Source organism: Tursiops truncatus, chromosome 15 (assembly GCF_011762595.2).
Source record: "Tursiops truncatus isolate mTurTru1 chromosome 15, mTurTru1.mat.Y, whole genome shotgun sequence".
Lineage (NCBI taxonomy): Eukaryota > Metazoa > Chordata > Mammalia > Artiodactyla > Delphinidae > Tursiops > Tursiops truncatus.
The window spans coordinates 56,418,236-56,440,346 of NC_047048.1; the positions used below are offsets into that span (position 1 = coordinate 56,418,236).

Below are 22,111 nucleotides of genomic sequence, written 5' to 3' on the forward strand. Positions count from 1 at the left end.
TTCTCCAGGGCCCTGAGAATGCCCAATCCTTTACAGAAGGGCCAAGGAACAGTTTTGGCTCAACTCATTCTTTTTGGAGGCAAGGTCACTTTGTGGTATTACAGCACCTGGCCCCAAAAGAAGTATGCACAGGGGGTGACATTTTAGGCCTGGGAATAGTTGCCAAGACAGAGTTTGGATGGGGAGGGGCCTTCTGCCCAGGTCAGAGAGAGGTCTTGTGGAATGGGGCATTCAGTTTGGGAGGCTTGACCCAGAGACAGCAGCACCCCCTTCTGGTCAGTTCCCAGCCCCAGGCACAGCTGAAAACCTCCCTTTGCAGATCCCAGCCCCTCTCCACTACTCCACTATTAGGGTCCCCTCTTGTGAGGTACCAGGAGGCTATAGCTTCACCTTGAGCATAAATGCTTTATTGTCACCTTAGGGTTCTCAGGCAGGTGGAGCTGTTGCACATCATGGGAGGGCAGGTACACTGAGTTGATGGCAGAGCTGCGACCAGTGCTCCCTCTGTCCTCCCTACCCTCCCCCCACTCCGTGGCTCGATGGAGTGCAAGTGGGTCATTCATAGGCTGCCCCTGGGGCCTTCTCAGATAGAAAGGAAAGGCCCCCCCCGACATGTGCCCCCACATCCCCCTCATAAGTGCCTCGCCCTGTACCCTTCTCATAGTCTGCTACTGCTCTTTCTACAATTAACATTCATACTTGGGTGGTCAGTACCACACCCAGGAAGGTCTTACTACCCCTGTCCCTTTCCTGTCAGTTTCCAGTCCTTGTCCTGTCTGGCTCCCTAAACAGGCTGAGCCAGTCAGTCAGTGCACTCCGCCCTTCAGGCCCAGGCCGTGCACAACCTCCTTCCTCTTGCTGCCCCACCTGCAGCTGCACCCCCACCCCCCCACTCCCATCCCGGACCCCAGTTCAGACCAGGGCTCAAGTCTTCCGGTGCATTCTGCTTTCAGGATCATGTGCTCCCTGTGGGCACGCCGTCTTGCAAACCTCTTTTAAGTCTCCTTGACCTCAGTCCTTGGCAGGGCCCTTCAGCCTTCCAGTCAGCGGACCGGGGCCCAATCCTAAAGCCAGAGTTTCTGGATATGTCCCCACCCATCCTCCTGTGACCTCACCTCCCCTCACCTCCCGGGGCAGGATGGTGGGGAATGGGGCCGGTTGGTCCGCCTCAGCCCGCTCCCCAGGCCCTGGGCCAAAAGAGAGTTCAGCGGGGCCGACGGGGGCTGGCACTGCGCCCTCAATTGGAAAGAAAGTCGATGGCGGCTCGCACGGAGCGATTGGTGCTGACGTCGACGGCAGTGACCTTAATCTCGGTGTCGCCAAACTGCATAGCAGTGCGGATCTCGCGGCGGCTAGGGGGCGCGCCGGCGGCATGGGGGCCTCCCTCGGCGGGCTCGAGCTCTAGACTGAGCGCGCCGCACTTGCGCACGCCTGGGTCGGTGATGAAGCGCGCGTCCTCGGCGGCGCAGCAGTACAGGTTGATGAGCACGCGCCGCTGGCCTGGGCGCGCTGGGCAGTAGCTGCGCAGCACCTCCTCGCCCAGGGCCACCGACTGCTCGGCGGCCACGAAGCGCTCGAACACGTCGGTGCACCAGCGGCGGCCGTCGCGAACCAGCAGCTTGTCGGGCGGGTGGCGCCCAGCCACAAAGCGGTTGAGCACGCCCACGCCGTAGGTGAGCGGCGAGCGGCGCACCCGAACGACGCCCGGAGCCTGCCCGAAGAGCACCGCACCCTTTAGGATGGTGAGGCCCACGTCGTGCGGAACCACCACGCGGAGGCCGCGGGCACCCAGTGCTGCCTGCACCGCGTGCTGCAGCACGGCCGACTCTGCGAAGCCGCCCACCAGGAACAGCAGCTTCACGCCCTGCACTTCGGGGCGCGCCAGCAGCGCCTCTGCGGTACAGGAGTGAAGGGTGGGGGTAAGGAGGAGGGACGGGGAGTGGGCCACTGAGGCCACCACTGCGCAGCCACTGGTGCCTCTCCTCTGCCCGCCTGTATCCTCAGGCAGCCAGAAACTAGTCATTTCACTATAAAAGGGTAGCCTGGTTTTCATAAAGAAAAACACCGGGCACTTTCGTGAGGGCCCCTGGCAATCTTTATGGGCTCTGCTTCCCCACCACACTGTGGAGGGCTTGAGATAAGGGTCTGCATTTACACATATTAAATGCCTACTACGTGCAAGACATTGCACTCTCTAGATACTTCAGCTCATTTAAATCCCTGTGATAACAGTTTGGGGGACCTAATACTATCACCCCATTTGGGGAAACAGGCACCAGAGGTTCTTTAACCTGGCAAGACTGCACATTTTCCCGCCTATCTCTTAATCCCCACCACACTGCATCCTCCAGGTATTCCAGATGATTCTGGGTCTCATTCCAGTGTGTGGATATGGGGAGGTTTCCAGGCACTAACAGGGTAACATATTCCCGCATCTGGGTATGTATGTTGAGGTGAATGAAGGACCCAGGCTCAGGTGCTCACCTATGTGCTGGATGATCCCGCTGACCGTGGGCTGAAAAAGGTCGTTCATGGCCTCACAAGACATCCTGAGCATCCCCTGTGAGGACCACTTCACGAAGTTCACGCTGTAGGTGTTGAAGGAGGCACAGGCCCATGGGTCAGGGTCCCGGGCGCTACCCCTATTCCAGGTCGAAGTACCTGGGCACTGACTGCACATTATGTGTTGTGCCAGGCATACTTTCAGGGCTTTAGACGCAGGTCTGTTCCAGGTCCAGGCATGAGGTCCCAGGAGAGGAGCCTCCCTTTGCCTCGAGCAGAGGAACCCAGACCCATTGGCTAGCGTGTGTGTGTGTGTGTGTGTGTGTGTGTGTGTGTGTGTGTGTGCGCGCGCGCGTGCGTGTGCGCGCAGGGAATGGGAAGAGGTAGATGTTGGCCTTTCTGCAGGCTCAAGATTCTCGCCCCAGTTTGGGCTGCTGATTCCAGCTGGGGTACTCATGCCCCTCCCACTGCCTCCACCGGGGCTGGCATGATATGTGCGTGGGACAGATAAGGTGGCTCCCCTACTCCCCCCCGGGGCCCACACCTTCCCACACCTTCCCCTGTAGGTGCGGTCCCCCGGCCCACCTGCTCCTGCGCAGGGCTGTCTCCACGTTGTGGCCTCGCTGCTTGCGGTAGAAGTCAATAAACGAGAAGGGCAGCGAGATGTTGAGCGCCCCCGCACGGTGTGGGCCTGCGGTGCGTTTGCGGGCCTCGAAGGCTATAGTCAGATCCACCCAGGCTGCTGGGCGTTGCCTTTTGAAGGTGGCGATGAAGTCCTCGCCGAAGATGCGGCCCAACAGCTGCTCGAAGGCCAGGTCCACGCCCACCGCGCCACAGGGGCCACCTTGGGTAGGGCAGAGGAGGAAGTGGGGCGTCAGTGCCGACTCCGCCGCCAGGGGGCGTTGGCGGGGCCAGGGCGGTCTGGGTACCAAGGGCGCTGCCTGGCTACTCACCAGATGCCTTGTAGAGCTCCTTGAGGGTGCCATGGGGCTGCTCCAGCTGGTGCACGGTAAGGTCCACCGTGCCTCCCCCGCAGTCTGCCACCACGTAGCGGTCTCCTAGGGGGGCGAGCGTGAGCACACACTCGTGGCACCTTCAGCTCTGTGCCCTCTGCAGACACACCCAGCCTCCAGCCCTGCCCCAGGTCCTGAGCCCTGTCTGCGGGGCCATGGGGGTTAGGGTTGAAAGGGGCTTCAGGTGCTTGAGGGTCACCAGGTAGGAGCACAAGGTGTGGGGGAAAATGGTCCCAGGATTCTGCAACTCATCTGCAGAGAATCCCCCAGGGGAGTGGGGGTTAGGGGCATGGCTGTGAGTGGGGGTGGGAGTGCAGGTGACTGAGGGGAACTACGAGGTTAGGTACAGCTGAAAGAGTTGGAAGGGGCAGGGTTCCTAGGGGCTAGAGCTGACTTTGGGAATGTTCCCCCCACCTTCAGTATACGGTGCCCCACAGGGCCCAAGGAATATCCCTCCATCTCCCCTCCCCCACCTGCTTGCATCTCAGCCCACAGTTCTCCGACACCCGATTCCACCAGGAACGTGCGGCTGTGGCGGGACCTTCGAAGCTGCTCTCGGGCTGTGTGTTGAGGGACAGCAGGACAGTGAGGTTAGAAGGGGTGTCTCAGCTACTATGCTCAATGCCCCACATCCTTCCACCAACGCCCTCCATGAGCATCTGGAGCAGCCAGTGCTCCTGAAACTCCTGCTCCACTCCTAACTGGGAGAGGGCAATGCTGAACCCCAGAGGGTCCAGAGAAACTGGATGGGGTAATCTTAGGCACTGTAACCAACAGCTAAGGGGGAATATTTCTGGCTGCAGGACGTTCCCTTAATCCAGAAGGGCTCAGGCCATGGCAAAATCAGAATTAAGAAGGTCTGAAGGAGCTGGTGATGGGGTGGGGGGAGGTCCTGGGACCTCTCCCTGTCATGGGAGATGGCATCTGAGGGGATGATGAAGGTTGACCATAGCTGTCCCAGTTCCTGGTCCTGGCAGCAGGAGCTGGGGGCTGATGGGGGAGGGGGGAGGACAGCTGATGTGCCAGGAGGGGAGGGAAAACTGATTCAGTGGCTGTTTAAGGGGCAGCTCCTGAAGACCTCCACCTTCAGCTCAGAGTACCCTTTGTCAGTACCCAAGCACCTCTCCCCAGGGTAGGCATCACTCTCCCACTCTCAGATTCAGGGCTGGGCTGAGTCCTACCATCCTCTGACAGTGCTACTCTAGGGCAAGGTGTAATCTTCAGCGCCTGCCTCCAAGGCCACCACTGGGCAGTATCCCTGGGGGTGGCTCACCCTGACGGAAGCTGGAATCAATGGAGCGGCGCTCGCCCAGGCGCCCGCTGCCTGGAGCTCGGCTGCTCAGGTCCACGAGCTGGTGCAGACGCAGCTTGCGGCAGTAGACAGAGGCGGCCTCAGGCTCCAGGGCGATGAGTAATTGCTCTGCATCCTCTCTTGACACCAGTCCGGCCTGAGGATGGGTGGTTAGCAGGGTTGGGGAGCATCATGGGCCAAACATCACACTGAAATGGGCAGGCAACCGGGGGCCTGTGGGGCTCCAATCTCCTCTGGATTATACCCCACCCATGCTAAGCTTCTGAGGCCCCTCCATGCTGCACAAATTTGGAGCTGTCTCACAGCCACCCTGTGACCAGGCTGGGGAGGGGCATGGCCATGGCCAAGGATGCCATGGTGTTGCCCAGCAGGAAGAGACCCTAGACTGAGTGAAAACCTAGAGCACCTGGGATCTGCCTCCAGGCTGCCCAAGGTGTCCCTGGGCTGCAGCAAGGTTCCCTTCACAGATGCTGGGTTGGCCAGCTAAGCACTGGCTGAGGGGGTTAGTGGAGACTCCAAAACAATGTATTGGGGAGGGTGGGTATAATGGCCAGACCATCAGTCAGAGGGGTGGGGGGGCCCCTTTTGGCTTACTGAACCCTCTTTCTCCACTGGTGATAGACAGTGGCTATGGGCCTCCCCACTCTTAGGAGAACTTTGTTCTCAGGGAATCTGATATAGGAGGAAAGAAACTTTAACTGAAATTTCAGGCGCCAAGGCAAGGCAGTCTGACCAGGTGGGGGATGGGGATGGGTGGGTATTGAGACTCCAGCCTGTTCTCAGCTGACAGGGAACAGTGTGGGAGGAAGCAGGGTGGGTAAACCAGCAGGGGGCCACTGGTGTAGGTGTTTGTTCTGGCTGGGCACAGCCATGCTTTCATCCTGGTCTCTGCAGGGGGATGCCCACTGGCCTCAGGGTTAGCTCCTTCTAGAGACAAGTGTAGGCACCTGCGGATTTGACAGCTGTGGCATGCCTGGCCCAAAGTTGTGTTTGTGGGGGGTTGGGGGTCCTGGTATCTTCCATGGGAAGATGTACTGGAATTCCTGAGATCCCTTTTGGGGATCCTAGGGTGTCCACCAAGGCCTCAGGTTCACAGGCAGGATCAAACAATGAGCCCCCCTCCAACCTCCCCATTTCCACTTGAGAGGGGGGTGCCTGAGCCGTCCCCCTTTCTCCAGACCTTTGGGCACCTCTTATGGTAGGAAGACCAGCAAACATTGGCCAAAATTGCCTCCCTTCATAGTTTCATAGTCCTATTTCCCCTGCTCAGTGGTTGGGGCTGTGGTGAAAATACTGATGCTGGCTGAAGTGGGTGTTCTTGGTGTCCTGCCCAGCTACTGTGAATGTTGGCTGCTATTGGCTCACCGCTGCCCCTTCTCTGAAGAACTGCCCTCAGCTGAATGAGAACCGCCTCACTTGGAGGGGCTTTCCCCAACCCCCCCAGTAACCAATGACAGACTGATAAGGATGGACAAAAAGCCACCCCCCCCCCCCCCCGCCTCCCCGTGGCCAACGCCACAGTACATTCTCCCTCTAGAGCTCTCCATGGGATCAGGCTGAGGCTAGACTCCAGCTGAGACCACATCCTTGCTCAACTCTTTCTCCTGTCCTGCTTTCCTCACTCCCCTTTCTCCTGAGAGTCCTAGCAATAGACCACATGCACAAGAATCCCCATCTTGGGCTCTGCTTCTAGGAAACCTGCCCTAAGACACTGTTTAAGCTGGCCTGGGCTGTGTCTTTTGTCCCTCTGCTCTCTGGTCCTGCAGGCCCACCCCCTTTCCTGGTGGCAACAGCCCTCCAAAATGGCCAGCAGGGGGCGGCTGGCAGTCTTTACACAGTGGCTCTGTGGTCCCAAGGGTGGTGGGTGAATGAGGGTATGGGCCCTGCCCGGGGCCCTCCCGACCAACGTCCACGGCTCTGAGTGCACATTCTCACCAAGTAGGCAGCCTCTCGCATGAACTGCTTAGCTGGCTGTTTCCAGATGGCCGGCACTGTCAACACCCAGCGCACAGTGTCCTTCTCTGGCAGCGATGGGCACTGGTCCCTCAGCTCCTGGAGCAGGAGAGGGCAGTGAGGGGAATGGCTGGCTTGGTTTGCGGGGAGTGTCTTTAGCCTCTATGGGAGCTGGAGGAACTAATCAGCCCTCAGGAGGAACTTCCCAGCTAACTTGGAATCCTAACACCCACTTCCCCACCACCACCACCTCCCCAACACCTGTAGGGTTGATGCAGGCTCTACCAGATAGAAAGGCAGGGGACTGGAGAAGACGACCTCTGTCTTCTGACAGTGGCTACCCACTGGATGGAGAGGGGATGGGCTGAGGGGAAAGGATGGACCTGGGGGCCCTCCACCCCAGTAGGCAGGGATGGGGTCACAGCGCACCTGAAGGGCATGCTCCTTGAAGAAGCGCAAGGCATGGGCGAACACCTCCAGAGCAGGCATTTTCTTTCCATTTACCGCTTCTAGCTGGGTCTTCAAGGTGAGATCCTGGCAGGGACACAAGGTGACTCTGCAGGAGGCCGTAGCTCTGCCTCCATTTCCTGACAACCTCTTATACTCACCCCATTTCCTGGTGCTCCTCCTCTTTGGCACTGTCCCACTCTGGCTCTAATCTCACATTAGTTCTCTCCCCAGCCCCTCTCTTTACCCTATCTTCACCCCTTGGTCATGCCTCCATCCCTTACATTCAAGTTCCGCCTCCTTAGCTACTCCTCCACCAGTCCCCTCCTCACCTTTTAGCTTTACCTACCCTCCATGAGGCCTCCCTCCCCGTTTTCCCTCCTAGCCCTGCCTCCCTGGCTGGAGCTGGGCCCTGAGCCAGAATGTGACTCACAGTGGCACTGTGGATCTTCATCTTGAACTTCTCAAAGTAGAGCCAGTCACGAGCCTCCTCAGGGTCCAGATCGTGGTAGTAATCACGGGCTGTATAGCCAAAACTGTGAAAGGCACCCTCTGGGGTCAGCAGCAGGCAGGTGGGGGTCTTCTGGTGGGCCACACCTGGGTCCCCGCCCTCCCATTTCCTGTGGAGGCAGATAGCTGTCAGTGTGGTCAGCAGTAATCCTCCCTTTGTGCTGGCTCTGGAACCAGCTGTGTGACTTTGGGCAGCTCACTTGGCTTCCCCAAGCCTCAGTCTTTCCGTATCTAAAATGAGAATGATAATAATACCTACCTTTTAGGGTTCTTGTGAATATGGTGCTTGGCATCCACTTAAATCTCCATAAACGTTGCTCATGGGATCCTCTCTATCCATGGGGCCATGGGTCCCATCCGACATCCTCAGCTCCTGATCCCTTCCATGAAGTATACCATTGGACCTCACCTCCCTTTTTTTTTCTTTTTTTTTTTTGTGGTATGCGGGCCTTTCACTGTTGTGGCCTCTCCCGTTGCGGAGCACAGGCTCCGGATGCCCAGGCTCAGCAGCCATGGCATACAGGCCTAGCCGCTCTGCGGCATGTGGGATCTTCCTGGACCGGGGCATGAACCCGCATCCACTGCATCGGCAGGTAGACTCTCAACCACTGCACCACTAGGGAAGCCCACCTCCCTGTCTTTTTAACAAGCAGCAGCAGCAAACCATCTGCCTTGTCTGGCCTTCTGATGTGTCTCTCCAGGACCCTGGCAGAGGCCTCCTCCCAGCCAGCTGGTTTGCCCTCCTCTAGGCCATCTTCCACAGCTAAGCTCTTTCAAGGTATTCATGATCACTCCTATCTGGCCGACATCAGTAGCTACACCCCAGCTGACTGCACCTCCAGCAGGCCCCCAAAACCTGAGACTCCAGACTTCCCTATGTGCAGGCATCATCTGGACCTCCACCCAGAACTCACTGCCCAGTTCATTAGCCTGGCAAATCCTTCCTCCCCTTCCTCTGCGTTGTCTGATGCCCTGACTCCTCTAGGCCAAGCTCACCAGTGCAGCCTTTTGGGGAAATAACTGGGAATCCAGGCAGAAGGAAGAGCATGTGCAAAAGCTTAGAGGTGTGAAAGACCAGGGAGAACTAGCTATAAGTTGGCTCAAAGCAGGAGAAAATACAGGAATCGTAAGATCAACTAAGGAGGAGTATCAAATGCCATATCAGAATTCTGTCTTGGTGGGTATTAGGTAGGGGAGTGAAGAGGCATGACCACATTTGCCTTTAGAAAGGTCACTGGTCCCCATGTAGCAACAGAGTGGAGGGGAGGGAGGATGGAGAAGGAAAACTAGGGAGGAGGATATTGCAACCGTTCAAGTGAGAGAGGGTGGGGCTGAACTTCGGGGTGGTAGTGGTGGAGAGAAGTAGGCGGGTATTACAGAGATATTAGAGATAGAAGTGATGGGGATTAGTGGCTAGTGGGGGTGGGAAGGACTTGGGAGGAGGCCAAGATGCCCCCAGTTACTTCCTGTGATTGTTATCTCCAGTGTCCCTTCATGTGTCCTCAGCCCCAGCAAGGGGCCCAGCATGGCCTTGGCTGTGCGTGCTGACAAGTTGGGATGCCCTGCAGCTCTTAGAGAGCTCTAAGGGCCCAGAGCCTTTGTGGCCTCATGTGGATGTGGAGGGAGCAGAGAAGGGGGAAGGACAGTCCACGCTCATGTAGGTTAGGTCCCCTGTATCTTTGGGGCAGTGACCCTTTGCCTGTCTCTCCACCCACCCTTCCATCCAGCCTCCCAGGCCCTGGTGAAGCCCCCTGATTCCCCACCCCAGGCTGAGTTGGGAGCTTTGGGGTCTTCTACAGGGGTCTTCCCCCTATAGGCTACAGCCCCACTAAGATATATTCAAAGGATCAGGGTCTTGAGGCCTGAAGGGGAGTGTCAGACAAATGTTTCATTCAAACAAAACAAAATCCATCAGAATGGATTTTTCAAACAGCTCTTTCATGACAACTGTGTGACTTGTCAACTCAGTTAACCCTCTGATCGTTCATTTCCTTGTATTTCATTTGAGCCGAACCTAGGAATCTGCCTCTAGGATTCTACCACATAGAAATTCCAGCACAAGTTTTCAAGGAAGAATATTCATTGCAACACTTTTTGTAATAGTGAAAAATTAGAAGGAAAAATAGCCTCAAAACTATCAATATAAGAATGGATAAATTATGACACATCTGTACTGTGGAATACTATGCAACCATTAAAACAAAATCGTGGCTCTCTGTATTCACATGAAACATCTAGAAAATAGTGTTGAAAGCTTAAAATAAAGCAAGTTGTATGATATAACACTTTTATTTTAAAACCACATATTTATTTGGTTTTTGCATATGTATTTGTGCATATGTATTTGTGCATATGTATTTGTGTATGTGTTTGTGACTAGCCCAGAAAAAGATCTGTGTATTTTACTGTATGTTTGTTATCTCTCAATAAAAAATTTAAAATAAAAAACAAAGCCCAACATTTCCTGCAGAGGTCAGAGAGCTGCCCCAATTGGGGCTGAGGGCCCAGGCCTAGCACCCATCCTCCAAACTTTTGCCCCAGTGAGGAGCCCAGACTAAGGGTGGAAGGCACTCTGAGGAGACCCCACTTCTCCTTAGTGACAGTACTTCTGGGACCAGGTCTCTCCCAGGGTGTAGGATTCCCCCCGCACCCCACACCAATCTCCCAGCCCAGCCACCCTCACCTCATCATGTGGATGGCCTCAGGGTCACTGGCAAAGCTGAAGGCATAGCCACTGGATGTGGTGCCGAAGTCGATGGCCACTACCACGGAGAAGGGGGCCTGCTGGGGGGCTCGGGCCTCAGGCTTCTGCAAGTGCAAGACCTAGTCAGGGAGCAGCCAGATGGCCAGGCTGAGTGTATGTGGGAGCCCTCCCAACCCCTGGCTGTGGTCCAGACCGGCCCTGGCCCAACCCCACCTACCTGCCTGCCTGGCTTCCTTCCTCTCCTAAGCTCCAAGGTAAGCCCTTGAGATGCCAACTGTTCAGAAAGCCCAAGGCCTCTCAGGTAGCCCCATGAAGTTTTGGGCTTGAGCTCCTGCTTCCCTGCTTCTGGTTCTCTGCCCACCTTCTGCCTGGACTGCCTTTGCCCCACCCCCATCTCACACCACTTCACAGCCTGGGCCCAGCTGGGGGCAATTTTGCTGCTCTGAGCAGCTTCATAGCACATGGACCTGCGTATATTTGACCCTCTTGCTCTTTGTGGCCACAGTGACACAGCCAGACTCTATCCAGTTCTGTGACAGAGAAGAGAGGCCCCATGCATGTGCCCAAGAGTGGTCCCTGACTCCTCCCAGGCCAGGCCTGGGCTCCCTGAGAAAAAGGGGGTCCCCAGGCTGAATCACTAGGGTGAGGCCACCCCACGTGGGGTGACCTAGGGAGCTTGGGGGTGCTGGTTATGTCCTGGATACTTCAAGCTAGCCCCAAACTATTTTTTAGCAACATGTCTCCTCTTCCCTAGATATACCTTGTATTAAGGTGGCTGTGGTTGACAGGAGGGGAAGCAAGTCTCGGAGGCCCAGTGCTCTAAGAACACACAAAACTACTTGCTCAGAAGTACACCTGCCCCAGGCAGGTTACGTGCAATGGTCCCTAGATGTTATCCTGGAGAGAGATCACCTCAGTAGAATTGTTACCCCTACAGTCCAAGGTCACCTAAGGCTAACCCATCAGGGGGAACATGAGTGGAGTGTGTAGGGGCAGGAAGCATGATGGCACCCCCAGCCCAGACCTGCCAGGGCTCTTCCAGGCACCAGTGTGACCTTCCCCACTAACCAGGCCACCCACCACCCCAATCCCTGCTCTGGGCTTACTGGAGACTGTGAGGGTGTGAGGGGGGCAATGCCACAGCTTTCTTGGGTCCTTGGGGAGCCGGGTGGGCTGGGCACTGGAGACCGCTCTGGGCTGGAACCTGCAAAGAGAGGGCAAATCACTCTGGCACAATCAGGGTAAGGGGCTGGTGGCTGGGGCCCAAGCCTGGGGGATTCTTCATCAGTCATTGCTGGGCCAAGGTGAGGGGTACCCTGCTGGGGAAAGGGGATGAGGGAGGGAGGGTAGGAAGGACAGGACTGAGGTCGGGGTCGGGGATAGCTGGGCTCAGGGTCTGTTATCAGTTAGAGGCGACCTATTCCTGAAGGGTGACATACTTCACCTAGGGACTCACTGTCTCCCCCAGCACTCCTCAGACACAGCAGGGAAGGGGAGAGACAGAGAAGCATTGTGGGGGTGGGGAAGACTGAGTCCAGAGATAGAAGGGCAGGAGAGATGGGGCAGGTGAGCTCCTGGGGTGAGGGTGGAGAAACCAGAAAAGGTAGGGGACTACAGACCTGAGTGGGAGTGGAGCCGCTCCTCTCCCCACTAAAGTGCAGCCACATGGTTCTAATCAGGACCTGAGGGAGTTGCCTCCTCCCCTCCCTCTGCCCCACAAGGGCCATGGACAGGCCCAGCTGGCTGACTGGGGCAACACCTCCCCCAGCCCAGCCCTGAGCCAAGAGGTGTCCACCACACTAGGAAGTCAGATTCCAAGCCTCCCCTCCCCCATGACACACATAGACCTGGAGCCAGCGTTTGGGGGCAGGAGGCCCCCTTAAGACCCTCTCACAGGCCCAGGACTGAGCTGGACCTTTGGTGGGAGGAAGCAGTGCAGCGCCCAGAAGGCAGCCCAAAGCCTGGTTTGGAGGCTCTGGCAGCTCAGGGGGCAGGAGGGCCTGCTTTGCTGGTGTGGGCTGGTGGGCTTATCACCACCACACTGAACTTTGCTAAGGCCCCTGGGAGGGGGACTGGGGCTGCCCTGAGATCCGTGTGTGGGGACGGGGGCGCTGGCCAGGGAGATTGATGGGGTCTGGTATGAAGACACATTGGCAAATCAATGTCTGGCTTTAGGCTGAGCCAGGGCTGGGGCCTGTGTACTCGCTCAGCCACAGCTCTGTGGCCCTGGCAAGTCCCAGCCCTCCTCGACCTTGGGGTACACTTGGAATATATGTGAGGGGCTGGGCATGATTCTGGGAAGTGCCTGGACAGGGCTGGCATCTGTCTTGCAGTGCTGGAGGGGCAAGGACATGGTGGTCACACTCCCAGAGCCCCTTTTTCTCAGGTGGCCAGGGCAGGCTTGAGTCCTGTCACCAGCTCCAGCTTGAGGGGCCGAGTTGCTGTGGTTTGAGCCTGGGAAGGGAGTCAGGAAGGAAGCCCCAGCCCACCAGGTCTTTGTGAGTGGACTTCCTGAGGCGTGTCCGTCCTGCCTCCTGGCCTCCTACCCCTGCACAGAACCCAGAGCCTGCGCCCAGACCAGGCCAAAGGCAGATGCGCATGCACACAGAGTTCTGTGCAGACATACACACCCTGTGCCCAGAGACCTGCCCATAGGCAGACACGCAGACACACACACACACTCACATGCGTAGTCCTGTTACACTGACCCTCCTTGTGCACACACACTCACAGAACGGTGCTCAGGAGCCTCTGCTGGGCAAGGCACATGGACAGACTAGGGGTGGGTCTGAGTGCCAGGGTGAGGGGGGCAGTGGGCCCCGGGCAGAGGTGAGGGGGTGGGTCTTACCGCTGTACAGCCCCTGCAGGCCCATCTCCGGGACAGCCAGCATCTTTGTAGGCCCTGTGGCTGTGAACAGGAACAGACAAGCAGAATGGCATTTATTTGTTCCTTTGTTCCCTTACTGAATAATTGTTTATTTTATTTATTTACTTTTGGCTGGAGTCCTTTGAAGCAAATCCCAGGCATGTTGCTTGACCTATAAATTATTTAATGTCTCTCTAACAGAGATTTTTTAAAAGACATTGCCACAACACCACTATCATGTCTAACAAAATCAACAGTAATTCCTTAATTTCATCCAATGCTCAATCCTCCATCCCAGCTTGTCTCAAAAATGTCAGGTTTTTCTTTGGGCCACACTGCGTGGCTTGCAGGATTTTACTTCCCCGAGCAGGGATTGAACCCTGGCCCCCTGCAGTGGAAGTGAGGAAACCCAGCCACTGGACTGCCAGGGAATTCCCTCAAAAATGTCTTTTTAACAGTTGCTTTGTTGGAACCAGGATGCTCCTAAGTGTTTTCAGGTGCCCACTCTCTGCCAGATGCTGTGGGACATCAGTGACCCAGAGAGACACTGTCCCTGTCCTGGGGGCCCACAGCCTGGTGGGGAAGCCATTCATAATCAGATAATCATGTAAGTGAATCTGAGATTACAAACAATGCTGTGAAGGATACTGTGAAGCAGGGCAGAAAGGGGAGCATGGCAAGGCTGGAGAGAGGGGTTGGGCTAGGCTCACCCTGCAGGTAGACCCTGGTGGACCCAATTTTAGATCTGGTTTTACATGAAAGGCAACAGCAAATCTTGAAAGGTTTCAAGTGGCAGAGTGAAGGCAGGGGCATGACTAAATCTGTGTTTTAAAAAGCCCCTCTGGCTGCATGGGAAGTGTAGATTGCAGTGGGACGACATGAAAACAGGAGCCAATAAGTGCTCCAGGCAACAGATGATGGTGGTGGCTGTGTGTCTTGAGACAGAAGTGTAGACATTTATGTTAGAGGTTAAAATCAACAAGCCTGATGGAAGATGGCTGGATTGGACATGGGAGGTTAGGAAGAAGAAGGTGTCAAGGATGACATTGCCTGATTCAAGCTGGGAGATGGATGGTGAAATGGAGAATACTGGAGCATGGCAGGCTGGCAGGGGTAAGGGGCAGTGTTCTGGGTGCAGTTTTGAAACTGCTGAGAGAACAGACTGAGGAGTCAGATGACATATGACCTAGAGGACAGGGAGAAATCTGAGGTGGAGATGCGTGTCTGGGAGTCATTGTCACAGGAGGCTTGGCAGAAAGTAGAGTGGGGGAAGGGAAGGGAGGAGAAGCTCTGAATAAAGGTTGACTGGAGGAAGGTTGGCTGGCCAGGGAAACGGAGTTGCCTGCTATGGTTTCATGAAGATCTTGATAAGAGAAGGCTGTGAAGCTAGACGCCTTTAGAGATTTTTAGATGAGACTGGAAACACCTGTTTTTAATGGCATTTCAGTGGAATGATGGAGATGGGGCGGGAGTCAGGTAGGCGAGGAGGGAGCAGACAGTGAGAGAACAGAGCTAGCTAGCACTCCTCCAGCTAGCACCTGGAGGAACATAATGCTTGAGGAGGGGAGGACAGGTTTTTATTTTCTCTTCTAAGGTGGGAGGAACCTGAGCTTGTGTCTGTGAAGTTCTGAGGGCCCAGCTAGAGGCCTCGTCCTCCAGGTCATTGACAGCTTTGTTACTCAAAGAGTGGTATCAGGACAGCAGCACTGGGTCCCCTGGGAGCTTGTTAGATGTGCAGGCCCTCAGGCTCCGCCCCGGACCTGCTCAGTCAGCGCTTGCTTTTTCACAAGATCCCAGGTGGTTGGGAGCACCCTAAGGTTTGAGAAGTGCTTGTCAATGTATCCTGGCCCAGTCTTCAGATCACCAATGCTACTGTCCTCAGCAGTGAGCCTAAACAAGGATGGGGACAGCCCAGAGCCCACTCCCTCTCTGTAGCCAGTGGCCAGATCAGGAAGTTTTGCTAACAGAACACAGCGGACACAGAGCTGGGCACTGTCACACCCCTACACACATGTGCACACACCCTTGCTCACACAGAATTCACACAACCCAGCCCCAGCATGGACAGACACTGAGACACATCCAGGATATTCCCCCATGGCCAGCACCATGGAGATTTCCAGACGCATGCAGTCCTGCTGTCACTGGAGGTGCACAGGTGGATGTCCAGGAATTAGAATCAGGAGAAATACAGGGGCTGATCGTGGGCACTTGTACAGCAGCTGGATGATGCTGAGAAAAAGGAAAGTAAATGGTGGGGGTGGGTATGGGCCTTGAGAACCAGGGACAGGTGCCCAGTTCAGGGTGATGGAGTGTCGTGCTGGACGTGGATTCTACCAGCTCCCAAGAGCTGATTCTGTGCATCTCTTCTCAATTCTGCATTTATTGACATCACATTGATAGCTTGAAATCAGCCATGGTGATTCTACCATAGAAGTTGGTAAACTGCAAATTAGGTTTTTCTCCCTCTTGGGGAGCTGACTGAAAAACATCTACGAACACACTACTGGATCAAGCCCACAAGAGAGAATATGGCAGCCCTATTTATACATTGTTTTGATTCATCAGCAAAAACTTATTGACATTTCTTCCTGCCAGGTTCTGCAGCTAAGTGCTGGAGAAATGCTTTGCTGAATGAATGAATGGATTTTCTGAACCAAGGATACTGTATTTGGAGCAGAAACAATCTAGAACCACCAAGAAGAAAAGACTCAAGAGTTGTCACTCTAAGCTGATTCCATGTCCAAACCAATGCGTCTATAATCTCCCCAGCTCTGTGAACCTGGTCCAGTTATCTCCCATCTTTGAGCATGTGACACGGAATGCCCCTACACTCAGGGCTGACAAGGGCCTGTTACAGCACCTGGCTGGCGTGCATCATGTTGCCTCTCTGTGCCTCAGTGCCCTTTCCTGTAAAATGGATCATGCAGGGGGCTTGTGAGGATCAAGTCCAAGAAAGGAAGGTGGCTGATAAAAAGGCAGGAAGTTCGACAGATGTGAGCAGTGTTCTTTCCCTTAGTGATGTGGATTCTGAATTTTCTCTTGTCAGAAGTTTTTGGTCTTATTGAGACTTTTTTTCTAGTCATTCTGAGTTCTTTAGGGAGGGAGGGAGGCCCTGAATCAATTTGTGTTAAAGAAGGAGGATCCTGCTGATTCTCTGAGAGGTGGAGGTACAAGAGGGTGGCAGCCACACAAGCACACACACATACCCCATATTTCTTTGGGACATCCCCCACCATGCATACACACCCACATACCAGAAACATGTAAGGAGAATGCTGATCATGGGACTCAGGACAACCTCAGCTACAAAAGCTATATCTGGGCGGGGCCTGCAGCTGGAAGTGGGGAGAGGTAGATCCCTGCCCCAGGGGCCCACTAATTTCAGACTGGTGATGCTTATGGGTTTGAGAATTGGGTGGGGCAGTTTGATATACAGAGAGAATAACTTCATTTCCTGGGGGCAGGCTAAACCCTGGCCCCAGCCTGACCCCTACCCTACCCACAGAGAGACCCTTAACCCTGCCTATGGTCTGTCCCTTAACCTTGCCCATGGACTGACCCCTAGCCCTTGGCCTCATATTGACCTCTCATCTTCAGCTTTACCCTGACCCCTGGCCCTGGCTTCTACCCAATAGGCATGACTGGGGACTAGGACAGAGTGTGGCCGAGTAGGGACTTGAAACTGGAGACTCCCATCCCACAGTGTCCCCCAGACTCACAAAAGCCTAGGACTTTCACCTCCCTACCCCTGCAGGCCTCCTTTTACCGGGACCCTGCCTCTCCCATCCACTGCTCTCTCAGCATCCTGCCAGTCAGCAGGCAAAGAGAGGCCACAGGCATTTCTCCCAAGCCAGAGGCTGAGCCAATCAGGGCCCAAGGAACAGATCAGAAATGGCACCCAAAGGGCTGCCCCAGTCTGTCTCTGGAGAGGCACCCTCAAGGAGAGGGACCAGTGGGAGGTTGTGGGGTGAGGAAGCTGCCTTCTCCTGGCCTGAGGCAGGGAGTGATAGAAATGGCCTCCCAAGTCCCCTCCCTGTCCTCGACTTTTCTTTCTATACATCCTGCCCTGCCCCCATGGGTCCTCATCAAGGGAGCAGCCAGTTCACAAACAACCTCTGTCCCACACAGCCTAGGGCCTGAAGCCCCTCCCATCCTCTGCCCACTGTCCCTCATCTCTTACCTTCTGGGGATCCAGGGCTGCCTTCACTCTCCCAGGGAGTCCACATTTTAGAGCACCCTCCCTGTCAGTTTCTCTCCCCCACACAAGCTAACTTTACAGCCTGGCTCCACTGGGATCCCACAGGGAGCCCTGACCCCATCCCACCTGGATTCCCAAGCTGGCCTCACAGAGAGAAACCAGAGGTCCCTGTTCATGAGGCCAGCCCACAGTCTGGCACTGTGCCACCCAGCCACTCTTGAACTTTCTGAACCACAGGCCCTGGGAACTCCCCCTGCAGGCATCCCCAAATACACACACACTCAACCCCGGGGTCTCCACCTCTGGCCTAAGCACCGTGTCCTCCACAAACTGGCTCCCTGGAGCAGCCCCCAGCCTCACAGACACGGAAGTCCCTCGAGCCCCCCTCCCTTCCCCCAGATCCCCACCCTCCACAGGGCGAGTGTGGGGTCCCAAAGCCCGGATGTAGCCCTCCGTCGCTACCCCAATTGCCTTACCGAACCCACAGCCCTGCTGGAGAGAGGAGCTTGAAGATCTGCCCCAGTCCTGTCCCCCTGGGTCAGGAAGTTTGTGGTGGGGTCTCAGCCGCCAGCCCGCGATGAGACCGCAAACCTTGGCGTTTTCTCCTCTCTGGGAGCCCAGCGGTCCCCCGCCCAGAACTCACCTCTGCCCTGCCGACAGCTCGACCTGTGTCCAGACGCCTGGATCCCGGGCCCAAAGCCGGTGGGGCGGCTGTGCTCTGCCGCGTCGGCCAAAGCCCTCGACGTGCGCCCAGCCCCAGCCCGGCTCTCCGCCCCGCACCGCCCCCGCCCCTCTCCTCCCCTCCCCCTCCCCCAGGCCGGATGGCCGCGCCGCTGCCGCCGCCGCCGGGTGGGCCAGCGCTTCAGCCCAGATGTGCGAGGCCGGGGCGGGGCCTGCAGCACGGGCCTCCGCCGAGGGGCCCGGCCCGGCTCGAGTCCACCGCCCCTCCTTTTGCCCTTCCTGCGCCTCCCCCACTTCCCAGCCACCCGGGGGGCCGTGAGGGGAGAAGGGTGAGGAGACGAGGTGGAGGGAGGAGGAGAGGAATTTCAGGCCCTGGTAGGCCTCCTGCAGCCCGACTGCAAAGGGCTCCTCTGCCCACCCCAAGGCCACCTCGGGATTCAGCCTAAGGGGCCTAGCTGCTGAGAGGGAGGGCCCTGCCCAGACCCCTCCAGCCCCTGCCCGGGACTCTCGCAGTCCCTTCACCCAGACACCCCCACCCCACCCCCAAGATCCCGAGCTTGGTCTCCAAGGGTCAGAGAAGAGAGAAGAAGCCAGATTGAGGGTGAGGACAGGCCTTTAAGCCCCAGGTTGGGGCCTAGGTCTGTCCTTGCTGAAGTTTGGGGTAGGGAGGGAAGGGTTCTCACAGTTTGGGTCCCCACTCCTAGCAAAGGGATCACTCAGAACTCATCCTGCTTTGGCAAGGAGCACAGAGCTCCTTTCCTGTGAGGGTTCATGACCTTCTTCCTGTCCTAACCCATGCTTTCGTGGGGATTTGGGGACCTGGCCTCCAAACAGGAGACATAGAGTGGAGATCTCCTTGCTAGGCCCCTCTAAGGCAGCTGACTTCCCATAATGCCCACCACCTCCTGATTCTGGCAGGGCCTGGGCCTGGCCCCTTTCTCTCTGCCCAGTGTGTTTCCACAAAGGCTTAGGCTAGGCACGGATGGGATAGGGCCAAGCTGCTTCTTAGCTTGTCTCTCTGTGTTAGGGAGCCTGGCCTCCTGTCTGTTCCCCCAGCCCCTTCTCCAAAGAAGGCTCCCACAGTTCTTTGGGCATCAGCTGCCCCTCCCACCCCAAACCTTGGCAGGAGCTATTGTCCCTCCCTGGAATACTTTCTCTCCTCATCTCTGACCATCTATAAGGCTCCCCAGCTAAAGTGTCATCTCTCCTAGACTTTTTATTTATTTATTTATTTAAAAAAATTTTATTTATTCTTATTTTTAAATTTTTATTACTTATTTTTGGCTGCATTGGATCTTCATTGCTGCAAGCGGGCTTTCTCTAGTTGTGGTGAGCAGGGGCTGCTCTTCGTTGCCATGTGCGGGCTTCTCATTGTGGTGGCTTCTCTTGTTGCAGAGCACGGGCTCTAGGTGTGCGGGCTTCAGTAGTTGCGGCACATGGGCTCAGTAGTTGTGGCACGCGGGCTCTAGGGTGCGCGGGCTTCAGTAGTTGTGGTGTGCGGGCTCTAGAGCGCAGGCTCAGTAGTTGTAGCGCAGGGGCTTAGTTGCTACGCGGCATGTGGGATCTTCCCGGACCAGGGCTTGAACCCATGTCCCCCACATTGGCAGGTGGATTCTTAACCACTGCGCCACCAGGGAAGTCCCTCTCCTAGACTTTTTGCCCTTATTGTCGGGGCCACTGCTCCAGAGCGCTCCCTGCAATGAGACTGGGGGTGAGGGGTGTGCAGAACCAAACAATTTTGTATGTTAGCACTGGCCAATAAGCCAGCAAGGTATCCAATCAGCAGCCTCCACTGGCTGTTCCAAATGTGTGTCTGTAAGAATGTGTGTATCTGTTGGTGTGTCTGTGTGTGTGCCTATGTGTATGAGTGTGTCTTTGTGTCTATGACTGTGTGCCTATGTATGTCTGTGTCCGTACGTGAGTGTGTCTCTTGGGATGTCTATGTGACTGTGTCTGTATGTGTCTATGCCTGTCGGTGTGTCTGTATGTATTATATATGTGTGTCTCTGTATCTTATGCCTTTGTGTGTGTAAGTGTGTTTGTTGTATTTGTCTGTTTGTGTGTGACAAGTGTGTGATGGGGGCTGGCAGGCCTTCCTCTCATTCCAGAGGCCGAGCAAAGCCGGGGAGGGTTGAAGTGTGGCTGGGCATTAGTGTATGGGGAAGGGGCAAAGGGTTGAGCCCCTCAAACACAACCTGCCTCTTGTTTTTCTTTTTCCTCCACCCCAGGTGTTCCTCCCTCCCCACCCCCAGCTCCACAGACTGGCTCATCTCTGAGGGCTACAGCAGCAGGCTCTGAGCAGGAGTGAAGAAGACTCGTGGGTGGGGAGGTCCCCAGCCCCTGTTGCCCTTCTGTTTAGCAGCCTTCTGTTCCCCCCTATTTTAGGCCCCCTCAGTCTGACATAGGCATCACAGCCCCACCCTTGGGTAGCATCCAGTCAGACACAAGAGAAGGACATCGAACAATCCCAGTGACTCCTTGCCACTGGGAGGTTTGATTCAACTTCCACCAGAAGATTTGGGCCGAGGTGGGCATGGACAAGGGTCCTCCAGAGGCCCTGCCCTTTGTCATCCTCCCTGTGCCCTTGCACCTCCCTCCTCTCCCCTCCATCGCTATGGGGACCCACCCACTGACCTCACCCGCTTCCTGCTTCTCCCCGGTGGGGGAGGAGCGAGGAAGGATCAGTTCCGAGTGTGTCCTTTCAGGAGCAGCCTCTCTCTAGGTCACGCTTCCCTCCTCTGGCCTGCACTCAGGATATCTCCCGCCTGTGGATGCCCTCGTTCCCAGCCCTGCCCCTCCAGTTCATCTCTATTGTGCAACTGGAGGAGACTTTAAAAAGTGCAAATCTGGTTCCATTGCTTCACTGCTCCTACACTCTCCGTGATTCCCCATTACCTACAGCAGAAGAGCCAAGTGATCCAAGGCTTGGACTGCCCTTGGCTGACCTCTCAAACTCCCCTTCCCAGCCCTAACCTCCAACCGCATCTGCTGCCCTTCAAGCCCAACTTGCCTTCTCTGCTTCTGAACCTTTGTTCCACCTGGGCTAGCCCCAGCCCTGCCTTGCTTGGCAGGCAGCACCCTTCCTCCCTTGGGCTCTTTGGGAGAAACTGGCCCCTGGGAACCTGTTGTGGGTGCTGTGTCTGCTCAAAGAGCCCCCAGCCCTGGTCACCACCAGGTGGGGCTTTTAGGAAAACTCTTTAGGTCTGGAAGGCAGGAGCAATGCTCCTCTTGCTTGGTGCCTGACCCGCACACCAGCAGGCAGTATTAGGGCAGAGGGTGATATTTGTCTTTAGGACATGTCATTTTCCGCCTAAGCTTATGTGTTCTGTCTCCCCTCCCTCTTGCCCAAGTCCAGCTGCTTGCTCCATCCCAGAGCTTGGGGCAGGCAGACAGAGAGACACACAAACCACACACACACACACACACACACACACACACACACACACACACACACACCTCACACATACACCAGGAGGAGGGCAGGTGTTCCCACAGCGTTCCTCGGGAGGAGAGGATGGACAGAAGTCTTTTTCCATCAGTAGACCCTGTTGACTGCACCTCGTGGTGTGCTGGTGCCTATTTGGGTAACTTACCTGCCACTTACGCTGCCACAACACCCTCGGTGGGGAGGGACTCTCCATTCTACAGAGGAGAAAGCTGAGGCTTAGAGAGAAGAGTGCACTGCCCATTTCAGACCCGCTGCTGATTCAGGGCACAGATCGATTCAGTGGGCTGTCTCAGAGTCTGCTCTTGCAGGAGACTGATGAAGGAAAGATGGCACCTGGGCACCCAGACGCAGCCTTCCTGGATAGTTGTCCAGCCCTGCCTGCCCCTCCCTGGGGATGGAAGGTGGGTGGCTCCTGGGACAGAGGCCTCTAGAGTGTTCCTCTACCAGATTCCTGAGGTGCGAGCTTCCTTCCAG

The 22,111-nt window shown here is 56.1% G+C and overlaps 1 protein-coding gene across 6 annotated transcripts; it reads right to left on the minus strand.

Annotated features, from left to right (window-relative positions):
* Positions 1 to 123: 123 nt before the first annotated feature.
* Positions 124 to 18,283, minus strand: HSPA12B (heat shock protein family A (Hsp70) member 12B). 6 transcript variants are annotated; one of them, XM_073792719.1, is made up of 13 exons: positions 18,152 to 18,283; positions 13,290 to 13,349; positions 11,548 to 11,645; positions 10,421 to 10,560; positions 7,661 to 7,847; positions 7,210 to 7,314; positions 6,763 to 6,879; positions 4,789 to 4,963; positions 3,989 to 4,075; positions 3,456 to 3,560; positions 3,088 to 3,346; positions 2,485 to 2,588; positions 124 to 1,893 (listed from the first exon to the last, which is right to left on the minus strand). In XM_073792719.1, the coding sequence occupies exons 2-13, from the start codon at positions 13,330 to 13,332 to the stop codon at positions 1,238 to 1,240; spliced, it is 2,076 nt and encodes a 691-aa protein (XP_073648820.1). In that variant the 5' UTR covers positions 13,333 to 13,349; positions 18,152 to 18,283; the 3' UTR covers positions 124 to 1,237. The 6 variants fall into 6 exon arrangements, with proteins under 6 accessions (XP_073648820.1, XP_073648824.1, XP_073648823.1 ...); XM_073792723.1 differs by lacking the exon at positions 10,421 to 10,560 and adding an exon at positions 15,416 to 15,539 and having other exon boundaries at positions 18,152 to 18,248; XM_073792722.1 differs by lacking the exon at positions 18,152 to 18,283 and adding an exon at positions 17,985 to 18,009.
* Between the last annotated feature and the right edge of the window lie 3,828 nt (positions 18,284 to 22,111).